At 46.2% G+C, this 22238-nt stretch overlaps 1 protein-coding gene across 1 annotated transcript in view; it reads left to right on the forward strand.

The window, feature by feature from the left end:
* The window catches only part of Vps35l (VPS35 endosomal protein sorting factor like), a 105296-nt gene that overhangs the window by 63349 nt on the left and 19709 nt on the right, over nucleotides 1-22238 (forward strand). The window contains exons 20-26 of the mRNA XM_076840787.1: nucleotides 2-64; nucleotides 1857-1942; nucleotides 3654-3734; nucleotides 5978-6041; nucleotides 8064-8162; nucleotides 9477-9554; nucleotides 10718-10832. Of these exons, the coding sequence (XP_076696902.1) occupies nucleotides 2-64; nucleotides 1857-1942; nucleotides 3654-3734; nucleotides 5978-6041; nucleotides 8064-8162; nucleotides 9477-9554; nucleotides 10718-10832 (586 nt within the window). The remainder of the gene's footprint in view (nucleotide 1; nucleotides 65-1856; nucleotides 1943-3653; nucleotides 3735-5977; nucleotides 6042-8063; nucleotides 8163-9476; nucleotides 9555-10717; nucleotides 10833-22238) is intronic.

The raw sequence follows: 22238 nt of genomic DNA on the forward strand, positions 1-22238 counted from the left end.
GCTTCAGTCAATCATTAAGAAAGTGATTGCCCACTTCCATGACTTCTCAGTTCTTTTCTCGGTGGTAAGTAGCATTTCTTAGTTACCTTTGAAAATCTGTATCTTATGCCTCAATAATATTTTTTTTAAAATATTTTTTTAGTTATATGTGGACAGAATATCTTTTGTTCATTTCTCTGTGGTGCTGAGGATCGAATCCAGTGTCACATGTGCAAGGCAAGCGCTCTGCCACTGAGCCACAACCGCAGCCCCAGTAATGTTTTCCTGACACCACAAGCTGAGACATACAGTTCTTTTCTATAAAGCAGTTAAGCTAACAACTTCATACACATTTATGTCCTAACAACTTAAGCAGCTTTTAGAAAATCATACACACAAAACTGAAAGAAAACGTTATTCCCATTCAGGTCATTACTGACCAGTGAGATGTGTACACCTGCTGGGCCTGATGTAGTTTCTCAAACCTTGCCTTCATGTCCTCTTGCACATGGAATTTCACACAGTACAGGTTGTGCTTCCTTTATCCAAAGAGTTTAAGATTTCTGATTTTTTTTTTTTTAATACTTGCATGGACTTTATTGACTGAGGCTCTCTGATCCTAAAATTCATTTTTCAGATTAGGGAAGCCCAAGTTGCACTTGGTTTTTATGCAAGTTAATGTTGAAACTGTGAAATAGATTGAACTAGTAGTTGTCTCATCATCTGACAAGAATTGAGATTTATTACATTTCCCTCAACAAATTTAAAATGCCTTGCAATGTCCCTTTGAGTAAGCTGAGTGCCTTGAGCTAGTAGGAATCTAGGTGATTTTTGTCCCTTAGCTTCTGTCTTCTGGGTTCCACTTGTATGTACTTATAGGATCTTATGGTGTCTTCTTTTTTGATAGCATAAGCTGATAGGTCTTGGACATGTGCCATATCCCCAGCCCTATGCTGGGGCTTTCTACTCTGCCCCACACCATTTTCACACCAGCCCTGGGAAGTGGGAGCGATTATCATCCCTACTCTCCAGATGAGAAACCGGAGGCGAGAAGAGTTGGAATGACCTGCACAAGGTCACAGTCACCAGGGACAGGGTCAGGACCCAGAGCTGGAGAGTTGTGTTTTGAGGCCACACTTTTGAGCGTGTGTTTTGAGCTCAGCTGGCTACTCTTTGCAGCTCATCCGTACACTTACAAGATTGATGTGGCCGCCTAGGAAAGCTGATGGTCACCTAAAGGCTTCCCAGATGGTGTGCTAAAATGTTACCTGGTCCTAGCACCAATCTCTGGGACACACATTTCGTAGTCAGATTGACTATGCCTTATCTGAAATGCTTAGGACCCAGAAGTAAATATGATTTTTTGGATTTTGTAATATTTTCATATATGTGATGAGACCTTGGAGATGGGACCTCAATCAAAACCCAGAATTCCTTTGTTTCATATATACCTTACACACCTGGCCTGAAGGTGATTTTATACAGTGTCTTAATTTTTTGCATGAAACAGTTTCATGGTGTGGGACTTTCCATTTGTAGCATCACGTTGCTGCTCAAAATGTTTTGGATTTTGGAGCATTTTGGATTTTCGGATTAGGAATGCTCAGCCTGGAGTTTTTTAGAACTTTATATTCCATCCATGGCTGTCAAGAACATCCAGAATTTGGAGCATTTTAGATTTTAGATTTTCAGATCAGGGATTCTCAACATGTAACAGTTTTCAGAAGCCCTGGGTAGGTCTTACAGGGGAGCCCTGAGCACCTTCTGCTTTTCTGGCACCCCCTACCCACTCCCCCACACACATAAAGAAAAAACAAACTACTAATTCCTTCCAATTACCTATGCAATTGAATGTAGAGTGTTTTCTTTGTTTTTAGGAAAAATTCCTGCCATTTCTGGACATGTTCCAAAAAGAGAGTGTGCGGGTGGATGTGTGCAAGTCCATTATGGAAGCCTTTATCAAGTGAGTAACCCCGTACAACGGGAAGTCTGGGTTCCTACGCTCATGTGTGCTGCTCGGAGAAGGTATCAGGTCAGCACTTTGAGGCCTGGTGATGTGTGCAGCTCTCATGCCTGAATCCTGGGAAGGAAAACCACATTAGAAGCAGGCTTCATGATTAGAGTTTGTAATTGGTGCTTAAGAAAACAATGAGCCAGTGTGGGTGTGAGCCTCGCCAGCCAGCAGCGTCAGTTTTTTACCCTGCTGTGTTTTTGGAAGGTGGAATCTTGGGATGAACTGCCTGGGGAGTGACGTGTTAAAGTGAAAATAAAAGCCTGATTATGAAAGTCCCAGCATGAGGAAGGTCTTCATCTTCAGTGTTTGGATCCATAGCTGACTAACTTGAGTTCCTTTTGTCTCAACTTTCTCAAAACTGCCTACTTCTAGTGGTACATGAAATGATTTTAAGGTAGTACATGCAGGAAAGATCTTTATTTAATTTGCATTTATTTTTCAAAATCCAAGACATTTTTAAGTTTTAAAAGTAGAACCTTGTGCTAAGATCTTATTTAAACACAGGTACACACAGTAACTACCTACCAGAGTCTAATAATACCACATGCAGTATTCCTTTTAGATATTTATTGAGAACCTACTATGTGCCACACATTGTTCTGGATATTGGAAAATCACCAGTCATCCAAAACTCATGCCCTCACTGGGCAAGGTGGTACTATAATGCCAGCTACTCAGGAGCCCAGGAGTTCAAGATCAGCCTGGGCAAAATAATGAGGCCCCATCTCAGAAAATAAGAAACACAACCCTGCCTTTTAGTGATGAGAGACCAAATGAAAGTCTAAACAATACATTGAGGTAGCAATAGCTATAGAATAAAGAAAAATGGAGGAAAGTAAAGAATAGTGACAAGAATATGTGAACCAACATGAATGTTCAAATCATTGATTTTCAATGTATTTAACAATATATAACTAACTTAATCTGATTTCATGGTTTTTGAGGACAAGGACATTAAAAAATTAAAGTTGCTTTAAATATTAAATATGTAGATATGGTCAAGTTTGGAAAATGAAGTTTGTTGCTGGGATATGATGTAATCTTGATATCTTTCTAAAAGAGTAATTCCTTTCTAAAGATTGGTATTATTAATGTACTTGGAACAGATATACCTCCTTCACTTACATAAAGCTTTATTGTAAGGGCTTATTAATAATTTTTAAAATATTTTTTTAGTTATAGATGAAATACTTTTATTTTACTTATTATTTTTTATATGGTGCCGAGGATCAAACCCAGTGCCTCAAACGTGCCAGGCAAGCGCTCTACCACTGAGCCACAAACTCAGCCCCCAGATTAATGATTTTGCCTGTCACTTGTCACATCACATATAGAGGTAAGCAGAAGCAGCTTCAGACTTTGTGAGGAACATAAGAAGAAAATAGGTTTGCCCTTTGCCTAGCTTAGGCTTAGGAAATGTCACATCTTTACCATGATTTTGCAGTTAGGAGAAATTATATGTGCAAAAGAGCCAACTTGTTATTTAAAGAAAGACTATACAGCAAAGCCAGAATGTCGCCTGTACTGGTAAACTGGACCTTGTGAGAGGGCAGCCAGCTCCTTCACGGCTTCTCAGATATGTGGTAGACGAGAACTTGACCCACCCTCACATTTCCATCAGTGGACAGAGCATTGACCCTCACCTTTCAATGTCTCCTAGGCATCAGCAAGAGCCCACCAAGGATCCCGTCATTCTGAACGCCCTCTTGCACATCTGCAAGACCATGCACGACTCTGTAAAGTAAGCTGCACATAGCTGACCCTGCGTGGATGGGTTTTGGTGCTACTTAAGAGCACTAAGGGGAGACTCCTGTCAGAGGCCACCACAGAGAGCTTTACTGGGTCCATTAAGATTCTTGCTAGCGAGGAAGGAGGAAAGCAGGAAGGCTGAGGTTAACCTTGAGAAAATGCCATGGCAGATGTTTTTACAAAGAAATTTCTGTTGGGAAAAAAGCCTGGTTTCATCCAACTGTGAAATCAAATTCCACGTCTCGGGGAGATGTCTGAGAGCAGAAGATAGTGTAACAATGAGCTTACTCATCCAATAACGTGGCCTTTTAATTTCATCTCATTATTAGCTAGTTATTTAAAATTCAAATGAAATTGCATTTCTTGTGTGAACAGCTCTATTTGCCCAGTGTAGTTGAAGCTCATTCAATCCCCTGGCCTTACCTTTAGGTCAAAGTCTGAACTACCAAGGCTTTGCTGTTTTGTTTAGGTTTTTTTTTTTTTGTTTTGTTTTTAATGCTTCGTTTCCATTTGACTATGCTTAAAACAGTTCCTGCTTATTTGTGGCTGAAATCTTAGTCCCCAGAGAATTTTAGGCACAGCAGTTTGATTTACTGGAAAATGTTAACAAGAGTTAAGAAAATTGTTCCTGGAACTTCACTGTTAATAAGATGTGTCGTCTTTGTTCTTTTTAACTCTTAACTTTAGAATCTTTATTTCTATGGCTCTGTGCTTTCCAATTCATGAGTTATAAAAATCAAAATATCAAGAATATCATATTTATTTTCATAACAAATGGACCCTGATCAGCTTTAGTTTACAAGAATAGAATTAAAGGCACCGAAAACATCCAGAGAGGCCCTGTGTGTTTACAAGACACTGGGGGTTGGCTTTCTAGACCAGGAGGTGAGGAAGGGGAGCTCCTCCTGGCACATCCTCCAGGCACCCAGTTCCTCTCCAGTGATGTCCTGTCTTCCTGCTGGAAGCTTGTGACCTCGATGTGTCTACATCCCAGCCTGTGGCATTGGAGGACAGCTGCTTTCTTTCAGGGACTTCGGAAGGGTCACCTCCCATTGTCACATGGAGTTGTGAAAGAAGCAGGAATGCTGTCTCAAAGAACAAAGGGACATTGCATCATGGAGGACAGTCATCCTTGGCCAAAACTTACTCCCCCCTAGAACATACCAAACAATAGCCTTCAGTCCTGTTTTCTCTGGGCTCTTAAATTTGTTTTTCCTTTTTTTACTTCTTGGATTTTTGTTTTTGTATTTTGTAGTGCAGGGGGTTGAACCCAGGGGTATTCTACCACTGTACTACCTCCCTAGCCCTCTGTTTTATTTTGAGACAGAGTCTCACTTGGTCACCAAAGCTGCCTTGAACTTGGGATCATCCTACCTCAGCCTCCTCAGTCACTGGGGCTATTAGGTGTGCGCCACCACACCTGGCTCTTAAATTTTTAAAAAACAAATTTAAGAAACTATTTATAGGCCTTTACATGGATAATGAAAAATGTAAAGATTCAACATTTTTAAAATATTTATTTGTGTTAGTTGCTTCTATTTCATAGAAAATTTAAGATCTGACTTAATGTTATAACACATCCCAGACTGAGGTAGATTGAAGGGTGGAGATGGGAATGGGCGTCTTGTGATGAAAGCACTGTAGGATGCCGACTGTAGGACCTTGATGGTGGCTGTGTGGGTGCTTACTGGAAAGTTCTTAGATATATAGTGGATATATATTTCTCTGAAACACAAAATTTGACACTCGACCTTGCTACCTAAATTTTGAGGAGGAGAAAATTACCTTCTCCTTTCCTGTTCATAAATGTATCTTGAGAACAGCATCTTTGAGGGAGAGAAGCACTTTTAAATTATGTAAATTTTGATTGCCGTGGGGTGGAGCGGGTAAGGGGGATTTAACCCAGGGGCTCTCCACCACTGAGGTTTATCCTTTTTATTTATTTAAAAAGGCTATGGCTCTTTTTATTTATTATTTTGAGACAGGATCTCAAACTTGGAATCCTCCTGCCTCTGCCTCTCAAATTCTGGGATTACACGCATGTACCAGCATTCCTTGCCTGATTGCATATTTTTTTCCAAAGAAAAATACACGTCTTGTTGGGAGTTTTTGAAATTTAGAAAATGCAAAATATTATCTCCCTATTGAATTGCTTACTTTTGCTCATGTATTTTTTTCCTTTAGAAACTTTCATTTATTACCTCAGTGTTAATTATGTACAATTATTGATTTTAGTGCACTCACTCTTGAGGATGAGAAGAGAATGCTGGCACATTTGATTAATGGATTTATAAAAATGGTAAGTTTGAGGGTAGATGTTACAGCGCATTTGGAAATGTGATGTAATTGTTTATCCCTGTGCTGGTGAAAGCAGTTTATGTTATGTTTCCTGGTGCTTTTTATTTTTACTGAGATAAGATGAAATTAGAAAACATCTTACTTTAGCCTGGACTCCCCTGGGGGCAAAGAGAGCCAAGACACACTGGCCTCAGAAAACACAAAGAGGGAGGTTGGAGAGGGATCTGTTGGCCCATGTGGCTAAAGTCGAGGTGTGGTCCTCCAGGGGAGCAGTGTCCCCAGGATCCCATGATGTCATGGCGCCCGCCGTCTGGGTCCATCCATGGCTCTGTGCTCTGCTCTGACTCCTCCTGGATGTTCTCCAAGGGCTCTGTATTTGCGTCCCTCCACTCGCCTGCAGCTCAGCAGGAGGGTCTCCAGCAGATGCCCTGGATTAGCTTGGGTCATGGGGGACATCTGCACACCTGAATGGTTGGGATCCCGGGGTCCAAGAGCAGAAAGGAGCAGCTCCTTGAAGCTCCTTGAAGATGATGGCAGGGTTGTGCCAGGTGGGCGGTGTCTCCCCGTCTGTTGGACTCACTTGCTGTAGACAGTTCACCCCAATGTGCTGTGGTTTTAGTTCTACTGGTTTACTAGTTGTTAGCATCTGTGGGTGGCTGGTAACCAGGCTGCTCTAGGTGGTGGCGACTCCTTTAGCAAGATGGGGCAGGAGGATCCAGGCTCTGCTTGCTTGCCCTTGCCCTGGTCCTGGCTGTTGTCTGGAGCTTTCCACTTTTCTCCCTGTGGCCCCTTTCTTCCCTCATCACCCCGTAGTCCAGTTGAGCTCTCTTACATGGTGTTGACTTCCATGGGGGCCAGATGGAAGCTGCAAGGCCTGAAGGCGAGGCTTAGAGATTACACAGTGAGCCTCTGCTGCATTCCACTGTGTTCTGTAGGTCAGAGCTGGTTAACGGGCCGCTGATGGAGGGGAGGAGCAGCGTCCGTGGGATCTTGCCCAGGGCCAGTCAGTGGGAGGGATTATCACAGCCTGTGTTAGAAATAGCCCACCATCACACCTTCCCAGCCTGGATGGTCTTTGCCTCTTTGCTCAGAGCTAAAAACCAGCTGTGCACCACCGGCATTTTTTTAAAGGTAGTCTCACTTTGCTGCCCAGCCTGGCCTTGAACTTCTGGGCTCCGCAGTCCTCCTGCGTCAGCTCCTCAGTAGCTGGGCCACTTGCACACATCACTGTGCCTGGCTCTATATCTTCTATTTTAATAGAAATGTCAGAACCTAAAAAGATGAGATCACTTTGAAAATAGCCCTGAGACTGTATGTGCTTCAGCATGGGTTCATTTAACTGCCCACCGGATTCTGTGGGTAAAATATCAATTTTGATGAAAATTTAGGACTGGCCTTTCAGTTCCCACCTGTTAAACGTACCTGCAGGTTTTTACCCAGTGACTTGCTTTTGCCCTGTTTATGCTGTGTGCTGATTGGCTGGTATGTATCCTTTTATGGCTTTGTCTGAAAGTCACCGAGTTAAAGAGAGAATATGAGGAAATAAGATGTGAAACCTGATAGCTACAATGGAAATGGCAAAGTCGACCCTCTCTGGGCCAGGATGATTGATCTAGCAGTAAAATTTCTCCCATTAACCAGCTGTTCATAAATTCCAAGAAAAAGAAGAGGGGAGTTCTTACGGTGGAGAAAGTTCCTTCTGTGACTCGGGCAGCCACTGGTGAGCTGCTGAGATCGGATCCCCCTCAGGAAGCAGAAGGGTGGGGCCCTTATTAGGGAAAAGCCCCAGCTGGCCGACAAAACGCCCTGATTTCCTTCCCAGCGGTTTCCCTCCATACCTGGAAAATCCTGTTTACCTTTTGAGCTGCTGTTGGATGCCCTTTGACCTCCTGTGTTCTTGCCTGAAATTGTAACAGCACAGCGATTGGTGGGTTGGAGTAGTGGGAAGCTTTTCTAGTTGTGTGCTACCCTTCCCTCTGAAGATGGCATTGTCCCTTTTAGCGTCTTTTCTCCTTGATTCTAGGTTTCCTTTGGCCGTGATTTTGAACAGCAGCTGAGTTTTTACGTAGAATCCAGGTCGATGTTTTGCAATCTGGAGCCTGTGCTTGTGCAGTTGATTCATGTAAGGATTTTCAATTTATTTTTTTGTCCTCTCAATAAATCTTTATTGATTATCTGTGTGCCGCACACACCAGTCTTAACCTGGGATTCTTCTGGCCCATGTTGCTGCTGTTCTCCTGCTGCTGTTCTCATGTAGATTCTGGTGCTCTGAGCACCAAGACTAAAGGTGGACTTACTGACCTCTTTTTCTCTGAAAATTGCATATTCTTGTTTCCGCATTGCCAACAACAGAGGTAAGCAGTTTCACTGAGTTACGGAGATGGTGTCCCAGAGTCCCTTCTTGCCCAACCTTCAAGTTCCAGTTTTCTCAGATTATGGCCTCTCACAGTAACTTGATAGTCCCTAGGCCCAAAGACATAGTAGCAGGTTTGTTTATTATGAAGTTAGGATCAGATAAATTTAGTATACATGGCTTAACAACTCGGTAGCTATTTAAAATAGTATCTATAAATTGAAAGAAAAATATTTTTATTTGTTCCTTAGCCATAATTATTTACCAATGAAGTGCTTGTACTTCTTGAGCACTGCACAACTTCCCAACCTTGGAATCAGATACTGCTACCCTTATTTTCTGTTTCTAATTGATTTTTTTTTTTTTAACTTTTGCATGGTATTTGCTTTTTATCATCATTATCATTGGCAAGACCCCAGTTTTGCAAATGTCTAATGTGGCTGCAGGGATGAGAGGCAGACAGTCCGGTGTTGAGTTGTGACCTACCGTGGCTGCTGCAGCCCCCTGGGATGCCATGTGCTCGGTTTGGAAATAGTAGGTAGAATTTTCTTACGTTCCCACAAACGCTTCCTTCAGGCTCTTTGATTGCTACATGTCTATTCGAGGAGAATAGCCTTTTATGCATTTGTTTCCTCTAGTTAGCAGGTTGCCCAGCACAAATAAACTTAACTATATATAGAGACTGAAAAATGGAAGTAATACACCCACCCCGTGTGTGTATAAGAATCACATGAGTGAGTGTGCTCTAGCTGGCCGGGAGCCACCGTTCTTGCTGTTCCTATTGTTAGTACTGTGGAGCTAAATCAGATAGTTTTCTCTTACATTTGGAGATTTCTCGAAGTTCTCTACCATCTTAAGCTTAGAATGTGGGGTTTCTGGAAGTGGAGTAAGTGAACCCATTGGATCAGGAAAGTGGCCATCCTGTTGGCCCCGTGGCACTTGAGGGTTCGGTGCTCACCAGTCTTGGACCACGTGGCCTGTTTGCATGGACATTTGAGTTAATGCCCTCATCTCTGTGGAAGAAGTTCCTCTGCACTGGCTGTCATCTCATTACCATTTCTGTTTTATTTCTTAACAAATCAGAGTGTGAACCGGTTGGCCATGGAAACAAGAAAGGTAATGAAAGGAAATCATTCCAGAAAGACGGCGGCCTTTGTCCGGGTACGTTGTGAAGATGAGGACTCGTAGACTTCCACCTCTGGTGGGTTATTCATTTGGGAGGTTACTAAGTTGTTCCCAGAGAAAGACGAGGATGTCATGGTAAGGCTGATTTAATACTGAAATTTCAGCTTGATTTTTCCCTGAATATTTATGGGTTGATCCATTTTCTTATTTTAAAAAGAAATGCTCAAAGGAGTCTGAATTTTAGTACAAGTTGAGCATCTCTAATCCACAGATCCAAAATACTCCAGAATCTGAGACTTTTTGAGTACCAACATGTAATACCACAAATGGAACATTCTGAACCAATGTTCATGCACAAAATCACTTAAAACATTACCTTCAGGCTGTGTGTATAAATGCATATGAGACCTAAGTGAACTTTGGTTTACCTTTGGGTCCCATTTCAAGGTAGCCTCATTTTATATATGCCAGCGTTCCAAAATCCAAGGAACTAGGAAATGTGAAGCACCTGTGGTCCTGAGCATTTCAGATAAGAGACTTTCAAACTGTGTGCTTTGAGGAGGCTGGTGGGAGATGGATTTTCATTTTTGTATGCCTGCTGAATTGCCTCTAATTTTTTATCTACTATAATATTATAAAGTTATTTCTCTCAATAGGATTTTATATGTAATACCATGCCTATAACTGGTAATCTTAGTACATTTTTTTCCTCTTGGTCAGAGTTTGGCTCAGGTTTGAAAATATATTTCAGCTTCTTGAATGCATTGCTCAAAATTTTATCAAAGCAACACTCATCCGTGGCTTTAAAAATGGTGTCATGCCACAATGATCACGTTGAAAGATAAGCATCCCAGCCTGCCTCTTTGAACCTAAGGCCTCCCAGAGCCGCCGCCCTTTGGCTCTTCCCATCAGTTTCTTCTTTGTTCACATTTCTAAGTTTGGTTTAACGGGTTGCTTTGTGATTTACCCATGTTCAGTGTTATCTGCATACTTCTTGCAGTGATGGAGGAGGAATTATTCTTCCTATGCCATCCTCCTCTGAGGTCCCCCTTTGCATCTTCCCAAGGGTCATGAGAGAGCGAGCAGCAAGGCAAGAGGGAAGAACCAGTGGGGAGGGGGTCGTGGGGCATCTTTGCCTGGAAACGTGAGGGCCAAACACAAGAATGTCAGTCTCACCTGCATCCCCCACTTCTTCCCAGGCCTGTGTCGCCTACTGCTTCATCACTATCCCCTCCCTGGTGGGCATCTTCACCCGGCTCAACCTCTACCTGCACTCTGGCCAGGTTGCCTTGGCCAACCAGTGCCTCTCCCAAGGTAAGCCTGCCATCCCTCTCCCTGAGCGCTGCCCGGCTGCTCAGGAGAGCTGGCTCCGGTGTGTGTGTGTGTGTGTGTGTGTGGTGTGTGTGTGGGGGTTCTTTCAGGAGGAAAGTGATCAATAAATGCTCTCTTAAGCCTGTTTCTTTAGTAGGTGCTTGTCAGCCACCCACCCGTTTGCTGTAGAGCAGAGAGATTTCCCTGGAAAAACCCTCTCAGACCCAGCTCAGGCAGCTGAGCCCAGCTAGAGAATCTGAGAGGTTAGCCCTGCTTGGCCACCCTAGTTTTATGTTTGCTTTGGTTGTTGATATTTGTTCCTCTATTTTCAACCCTAGGATTCTACTTGCGTGCCTCTATCTGTGTACAAGGATAGCCGCTTGCCGTTATGGGTAAAACTTTTGCTCTGGGAGGCCCAGAAGCATGCCCAGGGATGGGTGGGAGGGGCTTATCCGAGAGGCCACCCCAGCGACGATCAGAGGGTGAAGGGCCATGCACGGTGCTCTCTCCCAGACGTGAGTGTCTGGGAGATGGCGTGAGACACACCTCTGTGCTACTTTTCCTGAGGGGTGAAGAGGACCGGTTCTTAACCATTTAGTGCCATCTGTCATCAGCTGTGCACTGATCTGGGACATTGGCTTCCTGGGACACTCTGGCCTGCCCCACACCTGAGCCAAGAGAATATCTTCAGGTGGAGAGTCCCAGGGATTTGGTTCAGGATGCCCTGGTCACCCATGTCAGTGGCGTGTGCCAGGGTGCTGCAGGCAGAACCCAGGCAGGTTGGAGGCAGGGTCTCCTTCTAGCAGGCCAGGCAGAGAGCTGGAGAAATACCAGGCAGTGTCAGTTATGTGGCAGGCCCTCTGCACACGCCTCTCCTTCACCCTCCAGCAGCCACATGAGGCTGCCCCCACACCTGGTGTCGGCCCCCACGCCTGGTGTCGCCCCGTGTCGCCCCCACGCCCGGTGTCGCTTGCCTGGGTGAGGAAACAGGCAGAGCCTGGGGAAGAAGCTGGCTGGGTGGACCCACCAGGGAGTCTGAGCCAGTGCTCAGACCCTGATGGACCCTCAGCCCTGCCCTTCAACCAGTAGGTACGCAGGGCACCTGCTGGCCAGCAGTTGGAGAGCTTCACTGACTGTGGGGGTCCCGGGCTCCACTGAGGGGGGTAGACGGGGTGGCTCCGCCCCGCCCCAGCCTTGGGGGATTTGCTGCTGTTGCTTCAGCACTTGCTGCGTCCACTCGGGTGGCTCTCCTGGGTCTGGTGGGGAGTGGGGTCTCTCACTCCTCGGTTCTTTGGGTCCTTGACGTGGCTGTTCTGGTGTCATCTGCATCTTAATTCAAACACAGGACTCTGGCTGTCAAAGTCTTCAGACATGGGTGCCCTCCAGGAACCCCTTCAGTCTGCTCGGTTTTGCTGTCAGCTCTGGGAACTCCAGCTGTTTCCCAACATATGTGGAATTAAACCCCGTGTCCCTGAGTTAGCCATGTGGGCCTTTTGATGTTCTTTGAGATAAGCTGCCTCCCAATTCAGAGCCTTTGCACTGGCTGTTCCCTCTTTCTAGAATGTTCTGACACAGCCCCCTGTCCTCGCCATCATGCTGTGACCTCGCGCTCTTTATCATCGTGGCTCATGAGCTGACGTTTTCTTACTGTTGGTTTTCTTACTGATCCTGGACACCCCCCTCTGCCTAGGACAGTCACCTGTCCTCACTGTGTTGGTACATGTGGGACTTTCTTCTAGACTTGGCTTTACTAAGGACGATGGAGTAGCAAGAAACAAAACAGCAGTGAACAGCTGCCATCAAACACCTGAAGAAGGGAAAATGGAAATTAGGAGGCACTTCCTTCGAGGTTAGAAGTTTCAAGTCTTATGGGCCGTTTCCCTCTTCAGGAATGGCCACCTGGGGGCCTTCTGTTTTCGATTCCACCTGCAGCATGACGGGCAGATTGTGCACTGCAAGTACAGGCTCTGGAGGCCTAGAAATTTCTCCTGCCAACTTGATGAAATCAGAACTGATTTTGAATGTTGCAGATTTTGAACAGATTTATGACTGGAGCCCCTCAGTGCTTCACGCTTCCAGGGAAAAAAGCACAGCAAAAGTTCTCAAGCCAAATGCTTCTCTGTCATCCGAGGATCTGCTAAGGCTGGGCATGGTGACGTACTCCTATAGTCCTAGCAACTCTGGAAGCAGAGGCAGGAGGATTGCAAGTTTGGAGGCTCCTGGGCAACTGGCAAGACAAAATTTTTTTCAAAGGCTGGGATGTAGCTCAGTGGTAGAGCAGTGCTTAGCATGATCGAGGCCTGGGTTCAAGCCCTGCTACTGCCAAAAAAAAAAAAAAAAAAGATTTTCTGTTCCAAGAACTATTTGCAGAGGTGTTCTCCCTGCCCTGCTCCCTGTGGTGCCCTGGTCCACACCAAGGGACCGCCGTGGAAGGCCAGCCCCATACTTCGCACACAGACAGTGGCCATCTTGTAAAACTCTGGGTTCCCCGTCGGCCTTGCCCCTGGCCTTTAAGCTGATGCCAGGGGGTAGGAGTGTGGTGTTCATGTTTAAAAATTTATCTGATGACTCTTACTTGAGTCCCTAAATGCTGGGGTACTAACCTTAAAAGCCTATTATTGCTGTTCTGAAAGCCACGTGTAGCAATTACTGGCCAAAATAAATAATGCGTTCAATTACTGAGAAGGGGAAGGCTAAATATAAATTAAGTGGAGCTTGTGGGAATGGGCCACTTCTGTTTGTCCAGGCACATCCTGGTTTAAAACCTCCCTGAGCTACTTCCTTGCCTTCCTCAATCCAGCCAGATGCCATCTCCCCCATCACACTCAGCTTTGCTGGGTCTGGGTCCAGCCTAACAAAGACACCCCTAGGACCCCAGGCAGGCCCATGGGGGTCACTGATGCAGGCACAGTGCAAGGTGGGCCCAGCTATGTTCTTTGTGTGCACTGGTACTATGGCCGGTGGCATCCCTGGGACCTGCTGTAGTCTCGCCCGTCACCCAGCGGACTCCAGAGAAGGAGGACTTGACACCGTTGTTTGGGCATTGCTTCTCTCCTGGAGGTAGCCCAGAAATGCCTTTTTATCTTTTCTTCCAGCCCTTATACCAGTTAACTTCTTGGCCATGTTTGTCAGTGGCTCTTTCTAGAAGATTCTTCCCAGGCCCCAGCAAGAGCAGATTCTTTTGCCCTGTGTTTTTACCTTTATTTCCTTATCTCTCCTGTGTGTGATCTCGGGATATAGGGGAGTTGTGAAGTCAACCAACCACAGACAGAAAATACTTGGGGTGGTTGCATCTGTGCCATCCATCCACAGACTTTCATCTCGTCATGCCCATAGTGTTTATCTTACATGAGATGTTATGAGTGATAACATCTGGTGATGACGTGAAGCATATGGAAGGTATGCATAGGTTATGTGTAAATATGACACCATTTTATATAAGGGACTTGAGCATTTTTGGAACCAGTCCCCTGCAGAAATGTAAAGTTAGGTCAGTTTATCACATGAGATGTGCCATCTTGACGCCCTCTGTACCCTTCGTGGCCCTCCTCGCCATAGTTAACAGGTAGTATGTACACAGTGTCTGCCATCCCCCAGCAGCAGCTCCAGTAGTCCCATCTGTCTGGCTTGCTCTTGTGTCCCTGGCTCCTGGCATGTCACCCACCCTGTGGGTGCTCAGTTGAGTGCTGAGCGAAATGGGTGGTGACTGTCGGGTAATCAGTAGAATTCTCAACACTGAGAAGTAAAATGGCAACCTTTCACAGCAGAGGACAGAAGTACTAAGCAGTAAGTATTCAGAAGAAGGTTCTCAAAGCTGCTTAGTAGGATTAAATAACTTCATATTTATAGAGACACCAGTCTGGTTCCAGCATGTGCTCAGGCTCATGGACACATTAAACCAAGGTGCTGTGCTGCTTTGACCTGCAAGCAACATGGGAAGCTCAGAGCAATTGCTGGAGGCCCCATCAGGAAGCTCTGGCTACAGGAAGTGCCAGGGACAGCAGAACAGCAGAGAAGAACTTCACGTTTCCTCTTCCAGAGAGCAAAGGGAAGCTCATAAGGAGAAAAATGTTTTCCAGAGAGTTATTGAGTCCTTGGGGTTTGTATTTAAGGTCTTGGGTCAGAACATCCTCTGAAGAGTGAGCTTGATGTGACCATTTGCTCAAACCTGAGCCACCTGGTGAGTGCGCGCCCAGTTGGTTATTTTAGCTGGAACAGTCACAGGTGGGCAGATGACACAAAGCTTGTCCTGCACCTTCACATCTGTGACATGTGGTCCAGCCTCCTTAGGCTGTGCAGGGGCCTGGGCTGGATGGCAGCCCTGATGCAGCCCACAGAAGGTGGGTGCCATGAGTCTCCCCCAGAAGCTCTCTCAACTTATAAGAGTGGGTGGCTCCGATTTCCCTCCTCCTGCCACCATTTCTTGGTCATTTTTTTTATGGGAGCCTCTGTGCCAAGCCTTGTGCCAGAAACGAGAACCCACTTAGGGTCTGTGCTAGAGGGGCGGCAGATCTGTCTACCAGTTGCGCAGGCGACTTGGTAACGCCACGCATCATACCCGTGAAATGTGCCAGGGTACTTCAGAGAGAAGTGGCCCTTGGCTTAGAAGAGCACAGAGCCTGGGAGGGGAGCGGGTCTGGATGTGCCACAGTGAGTCCAGGGCGTTCTAGGCTGAGTGAAGGCCTGGAGTTGGGGAGCAGTTCTTCTAGAAGGAAAGAGTGAATCCAATTAATTGCACAGATCTGAACTCTGGCAAAACAGTTTTATACTGTACATGTCGTTAGGTCATTTATATTTGGTTTACAGATGAGGAAACCGAGGCTCGTGACTTGCCCAGGAGTGTTTGGCTACTTAGTGGCCTTTCCTCACGTGAGGTGTTCTTGACCACCGTCCCTCCTGGAGTTGGGTTCGTGCCTCTGTACCTTAATATGAAGTCTCATTTCTAACCCCAGGAATCTGTGGTGCTAACCACCAGTTATGGATTGAGTACTAGATAAACTTACTAAGGAAACGGTTAGAATTGAGGTAAGGAATTCCTGATCCTTTCTGCTCAGGGAAGTGTAGACCTCATGTTCAGAGAATTCCCACCCCTGTGAGCCCAGCAGGGATGCAGGTAGGCCATTCTGCAGCCCCTGGGGTGGGAATTGTGTAGCACAGCTGTCTGGCTCAGTGAGCTTGATGATTCAGAGATAAAAGTGGGGGATAGGAGCAAGCACACAGGAGCCTCCTGGAATTTATATGTCCCAAGTGGGCTTTTCACATTAAATATTGATACCCGAGTGAACCTAAAGGGCATGCTGCATAAACCAGGTGGCACAATCAAGGTTAGATCAAGCTGTCATTGGTGACAATTAAGCAGTAATGAATGAGGTATTTAATTGTCCCTCGGCATTCAAACTTCTTTAAATCTTTGTCACTGAAATTGGCAGACCCCTGCTTTCATGAAATATGTTCAAGGGATGGGAGTTTTCAACCCTGTGGGACACTTTTTGTTAAGAAATTGTGACGTTTCCATTTCTGGATTTCCCTGGACTAGGACAGCTGTCAGCCAAGTTATTGAGGGGTACACCTGGAGGGGTGAAAGTCTAGGAGTGGAGTGAGTTACCTTTGAAGTCTTGTTGGGCCTCAGGAATGACAAATGACAACAGTTACTACATCTGTGACCCCAGCTACTTGAGAGACGGCAAGAGGATTGCATGTTTGAGGCCGGCCTGGACAACTTGGGGAGACACTCCCTCAAAATAAAAAGGGCTTGGGATGTAGCTCAGTGATGGAAGCCTTTCCTAGCATGTGCTAGGCCACAGGTTCAATCCCCAATACTGGAAGAAAAAAAATCCATTAGCACTTACGTAATGCATTATTAAACAGAACAGCAGCCTTGAGGATGGGCCGGGTTATCACTTCTTGACTGTCTTATGATTCATGTCCTGAGCCATATTCCACATCTCCAGCGCCAAGGACACAGAAGGATGAACCTATTCTTGTAGGTCATAGTTAATTTCAAATTTATCATGTCTGAAGGATGTTTGGAGAGATTGTCTTGTAGCTTGATGAAAACAATCTAAATTTTTTATTTTATTAAAATTTGTAATGCTTATTTCAAGAAAAAATAATAATACAGAAATACCAGATTTCTAAAAACAACAACAAAAAAAGTTCCAAAGTAAGTCACCAATAATATGTTCTGTATCCCCTACCAACTTCCTCCAAAAATCTAATGTTAATGAGTTGGACATTTTCCCCAATTTTTCCTCCTGTAGGTCCTCTAAAAATCTTCATTATTCTCACATTCCCTGGGCCTCTTCAGTCCGCCTGCCTTCTGTCTTCTCCTTCCTTCTGTGTTCTCATATTTGTGTAATCCTCACCTTAAAAAAGAAATGAGGTTGTCTTTTACAGTGTTTTTCATAAGCTTTTTTTGCTTATTAGTAAATCTTGGACACCCCACGTGGCACCCCATGTCAAAACATATAGCTCCACCTCTCATTGTAATGGCTGTATGGGGTTCTGTTTCTCTTTTGTGGGAGTGGTATGAATTATTTTCCCCAAGCCCCCAATCTATTCCCCCCTGCAAAAAAAAAAAAAAAAAGTTCCTTCTATTGAAAAATATTTGGATTCTTTCCAAATTTTCTGCTCTTGCAGACAATGTGCAGACCTGCATCTTAATTTCGAGTATTTTATAGCATTCTGACAGCTGTTCAGTTGACTGGAGTCTCAGCTTCTTGGAATGTGAACCCCTGGTGTTCAGACAGACACATTTCGAGGCTTGGTACCAAACAGCAGCAGGGCTCTGCAGGTGTGCAAACACGTGGGAGGCCGGTGGCTCCTGAGTTGTCTGCAGGAGCCAGAACAGGCCCTAGAGCATAGTGTGAAACTTTTACACCCTCAAGAAAGAGTCCTTGAAAGTGGGGGTGTCCAGAGGGCTTGAGTCCTGAAGTAGGACTCACTTCAGGAGAAGCAGATCAGAGAAGAATCTTTGTGCATTTGCTGAGCTGTGCAGAGCCGCATCCCGGAGGGTTCCATGGAGGGTGTGTCCCTGTGAGTTTAGTGCAGAACCCTGCAGTCAGAGGCCTAGAGTGGTCCTCCCTCAGCATGGGAGTCCTAGGATGCTACTCCTTATGAATGGGAATCTGATTTCTCCTCGTTTCTCTAGGACTTTTTTTTTTTAATATAATATAAGCAAAGGCACTTGAAAATTTTATTTATTTTTAAAATTTGAGACAAGGTCTCATTAAGTTGCATAGAGAGAGCCTCACTAAGTTGCTGAGGCTGACCTCGAACTTGTGATCTTCCTGCCTCAGCCTTCCAAGTCACTGTGTGTACCCCCACATCCAGCTACAAAAAAAAATTCAACCCATTTTATCCTGAATAATCTTACCCTGTCCTATGGTGTTGACATCAGCTAGGTATAGTAGCATGCACCTGTAGTCCCAGCTGCTTGGGAAGCTGAGGCAGGAGGATTGCTTAAGCCCAACAATTTGGGGCTAGCCTGGGCAACATAGCAAGACCCCCATCTCTTTAAAATAAAGGGCTGGGGATATAGGTCAGTGGTAGGGTGCTTGCCGAGCACTGAGAGGCCGCCTTGGAGTCAGTCCCCAATACCCTGGGGCGAGGGCGAGGGGTGGGGTGGTTAAAAGAGAATGATGTTGACATTGAGAGCTCTAATCTTGGAGGAAAACCTGTGTGTGACTTTTTAAAACTGTCGATAGACTTTTATTTTATTTACTTATATGCTTTGCTGAGCTGGAACCCAGTGCCTCACACATGCCAGGCAAGCGCTCTCCACTGAGCCACCACCCCAGCCCCTGTGTGTGACTTTTTGAGGAACAGCCAGACTTTTCCATGGCAGCCACACCATTCTGCATTCCCACCAGCAAGGCACCAAGTCCCCAACTTCCCCACCACTTGCCGGCAGCTGCCTTCCTCACTGGGGGAAGTGGCCTCATGGATTTGACGTGCGCTTCTCTGATAGCCAGCATTGGCGAGCACCTTCTCGTGGGCCTTCAGACGACTTTGTTGGAGAAACATCTTGGCAGTTCCTTGTCCATTCTTGAATTGGGTAGTTTGCTTTTTTGTTTTCAGCTTCTGACTTTTCCTCATCTAGTTCTTAAGGGGGGGGTCAGCTCAGCTGGTGAATGCCGAGTTAAATGCTCTTTGGTGAAATGTGGGGTCACTGGAAGAGAAGACCGTGGCGCTGTGAAGCTCAGTAGGCCCTCAAGTCAAAGGCCCAGGTGAACCTCGCTGCCTTACAGGAGAGCAGAGCCATTCCTGTGGAGGCCTCGGGTGGAGGTGGCTGTTATGAACATGCTGCATCCTATTTTTTGGACGAGGCCTCCCTCAGTTGCCCAGAATGGCCTGGAGCCTGCGATTGTCCTGCCTCAGCCACCTGAGTAACTGGGATTACAGGCCCACACCTCCGTGCCTGGCTTTATGCTGCCTATTAAGTATTTCTGCCCAACCTACTTCCCAATTTGATTTTTAGGTGACTTTTACACTAAAAGACTTTTGATGTGATAAAGCCACATACCACAAACACACAGGCTGGATTGGAAAGGAATTAAATCAGAAGCGAAGGCTAAAGTGGGTAACATCAGGGCTGGGTTTCCTTTTCCAACCAAAGAGGAAAACTAGCTCTGAGTTTCCCAGCAGTCAAAGCAAAGAGAGAAAGCAACAAGCCGCATGCGTTTTTTTAAAAAGGACCCCAAAATTCAGGAAGTCAGGCCCCATCTCCCCTTGGGTTTGACAAGAATCACTGCACAAAATGGCCACCTTAAGAGAGGCCACTGAGGCTTTGCAGTCTGACCTGGTTTCAGATCTCGCCTCTGTTCAGTCTTCAGGCGTGAAAATGAGAAGCGACCTCTCGCGTTGCATTGACCCTTACGTGCAAGGAGAGCTTGCATCTCTGCCCAGTGCCTGGCGTGTGTCTGCATCAGGTGTCTTCCGCTGCCACTCTGGCTCTGCCTCCCCGTGGCGCCCTGCCTCTTCCCCTGCCTCACCCACCCCTGTTCCATGCTCCACCTGCCAGGTGGCTCAGGCTTTCCTCCCTATTGTCAGGTGCTCTGGGTGAAGGGACATGATTCCGTTCCCTGTCCCTGTATGCTGGGACTTACATTTCTTTTTTTTATTTCTTACTCTTTTTTAAATAGAGGTAAATACGTAAAATTTGCCCTTCTAACCATTTTAAGTGTTTGGTTTAGCAGTGTTGACTGGGCAGCATTCACACTGTGGTCAATGGGGCTCTAGGACTTTCCATCTTGTAAAACCCGCTCGCCGTCTTCTATCCATGAATGCCTGCCCCCTCACACCCGTTAGCCAGCAGCCCCCACCTGCCCTCCCCCAGTCCCTGGTGTCACATTCTGTCTGGTTTCCATGATTGATGACTCCAGCTGCCTCATAAAAGTGGAATCGTACAGTGTCCTGCACTGGCTGGTTTCGATTAGCATCCTGTCCCCAAGGTTCTTGCACGAAGTGCCAGTTTATAGGATTTCCTGAATAATAATCTGTGTGCATGGACTGCATTTTATTTACTCATCTGACGGTATTGGGTCGCTTCTACCTCTTGGCCATCACGACTGATGCTGCAGTAAATGTGAATGTGCAGGTCTTTCTGAGATGCTGCCACTGGATCTTGGGGGTCATTCTGTGTTCAGTTTTGGAGGAACCTGCATAGTGTTTGCCATAGCAGCTGCACCTTTGTACATTCCTACCAGTGGTGCTGAGAAACCCAATTTCTCCAACACTTCTCTTTTTTCTCCTTTTTTGGTAAACGGCGTCTTAATGAGCACAAGGCAACATCTCACTGTGGCTTTGATTTGCGATTCTCTGATTGGTGGTGTTGAGTGTTTTCACATGTCCATTCTGTATCTCCTTTGGTCTGGTGTGTTCTGGTTCTTGCCATTTTTTGACCAGGTTGCCTGTCTTTGTCATCGTCATGTTGTGGGAGTTCTTCATATGTTCTGAATCAACCTCTTATCAGATTATTGCACTCACGGGCATGTGTTTCTTGATTAAAAACAATCTGAGTTGCTGGCTGAGCAAAGGTGAGGGTGGGGCCTTTGAACCCACTGGGCTCTACTTTCCCGTGCCTGGGTGATTTAAGCTGCCCCTCACCTTCTGAGCTCCCCTCCCCAGCTGAGGTTGGATGTGGCCACAGTGTCTCCCTGGACTGCTCGAGGGCTCCAAACGTGAGTGACTTACAGGCACCCCAGGAGGTCCTAAGGGCTTCAGAGCAGTGCCATCTCCTGCCACTTGTCAACAAGATAGAGGACCCTGCAGCCTCGGTCCTTCTGGGAGGTGGACCTCCCCGTCCCTTTGAGCATGCACACTGCCCGTGAGTGTCCTGTTCCCTGCTGGCTACTGGCTCTGCTCGGGAGGCCATGATGAGGCTGCAGAGTGCGGGATCTGGAGGCGCCTGGCGCGGATGATTGCAGAGCAGAGCTGAGTCCTGCACGAAGCCCGTGAGGAGCAGCTTTCCTTTGAAGACGAGCCACCGCCCGGCTCCAGACGCGCGGTCTTCTCTCTGCCCCAGTGGACCGCATTCTGCGGTGGAAGTAGATCTGGACCGGAACGCATCCGATCTTGTTGGGTAGTTTAAGGTTTCAACATCGGGTCGGAGTCTTGACCTTGAGTCTTTTTCTCACCGTGGATACTCAGGCAGTTCTTGAAAGGACTCTCCCTTCCATCGCATTGACTCCCCCTCCCCGACTTTTTCCTTTCCTTCCGTGTTTTGAAGCCTTCTTGTTTTACAGGTTATTTCATCTCTCTTAAAATATTTCCGTGTCTCAAATAATTTTCTGGAACTGTTCCCTAGTCGGGAGTCTCTAAAACTGTGTGCGTATTTGTGTGCATGTGTTCACGTGTGTGCACACGGACATTGCTTCAGGCATATCAGTGGTTATTTCTTTAATAAAAATGGCATGTGCTAAAGCCTCACACAATCCAGGGTTTCAGCAGTGGCTCCACCATGTGTGCTGGGACCTGACACATACACAGGTCACTGCTGCTAGGTGGGTCCCTCCTTGTCCCACTCCTTCTTTCCCATACACGGAGTGGCCCTGCTGACAGCAACACTCTCGTGTGGTGCCTGTGGTGTCCATGAGCCATCCCAGGTTGGGCCCTCAGCCCAGGTGACTTGTCACTTCTAGCCTCTCTGTAAAAGTCCCCTACCTGGCTGGGAACGGTGGCACACGCATGTAATCCCAGCAGCTTGGGAGGCTGAGGCAGGAAGATTGTGAGTTCAAAGCCAGCCTTAGCAAAAGCAAGGTGCTGGCTGGGGTTGTGGCTCAGTGGCTGAGCACTTGCCTAGCATGCGTGAGGCATGGTTTTGAAGCCAGGGTTCCATCCCTGGCACCACATGAAGATAAACAAATAAAGGTACTGTGTACATCTACAACTTAAAAAAAAAAAAAAAAA

This window comes from Callospermophilus lateralis, chromosome 19, assembly GCF_048772815.1.
Source record: "Callospermophilus lateralis isolate mCalLat2 chromosome 19, mCalLat2.hap1, whole genome shotgun sequence".
NCBI lineage: Eukaryota > Metazoa > Chordata > Mammalia > Rodentia > Sciuridae > Callospermophilus > Callospermophilus lateralis.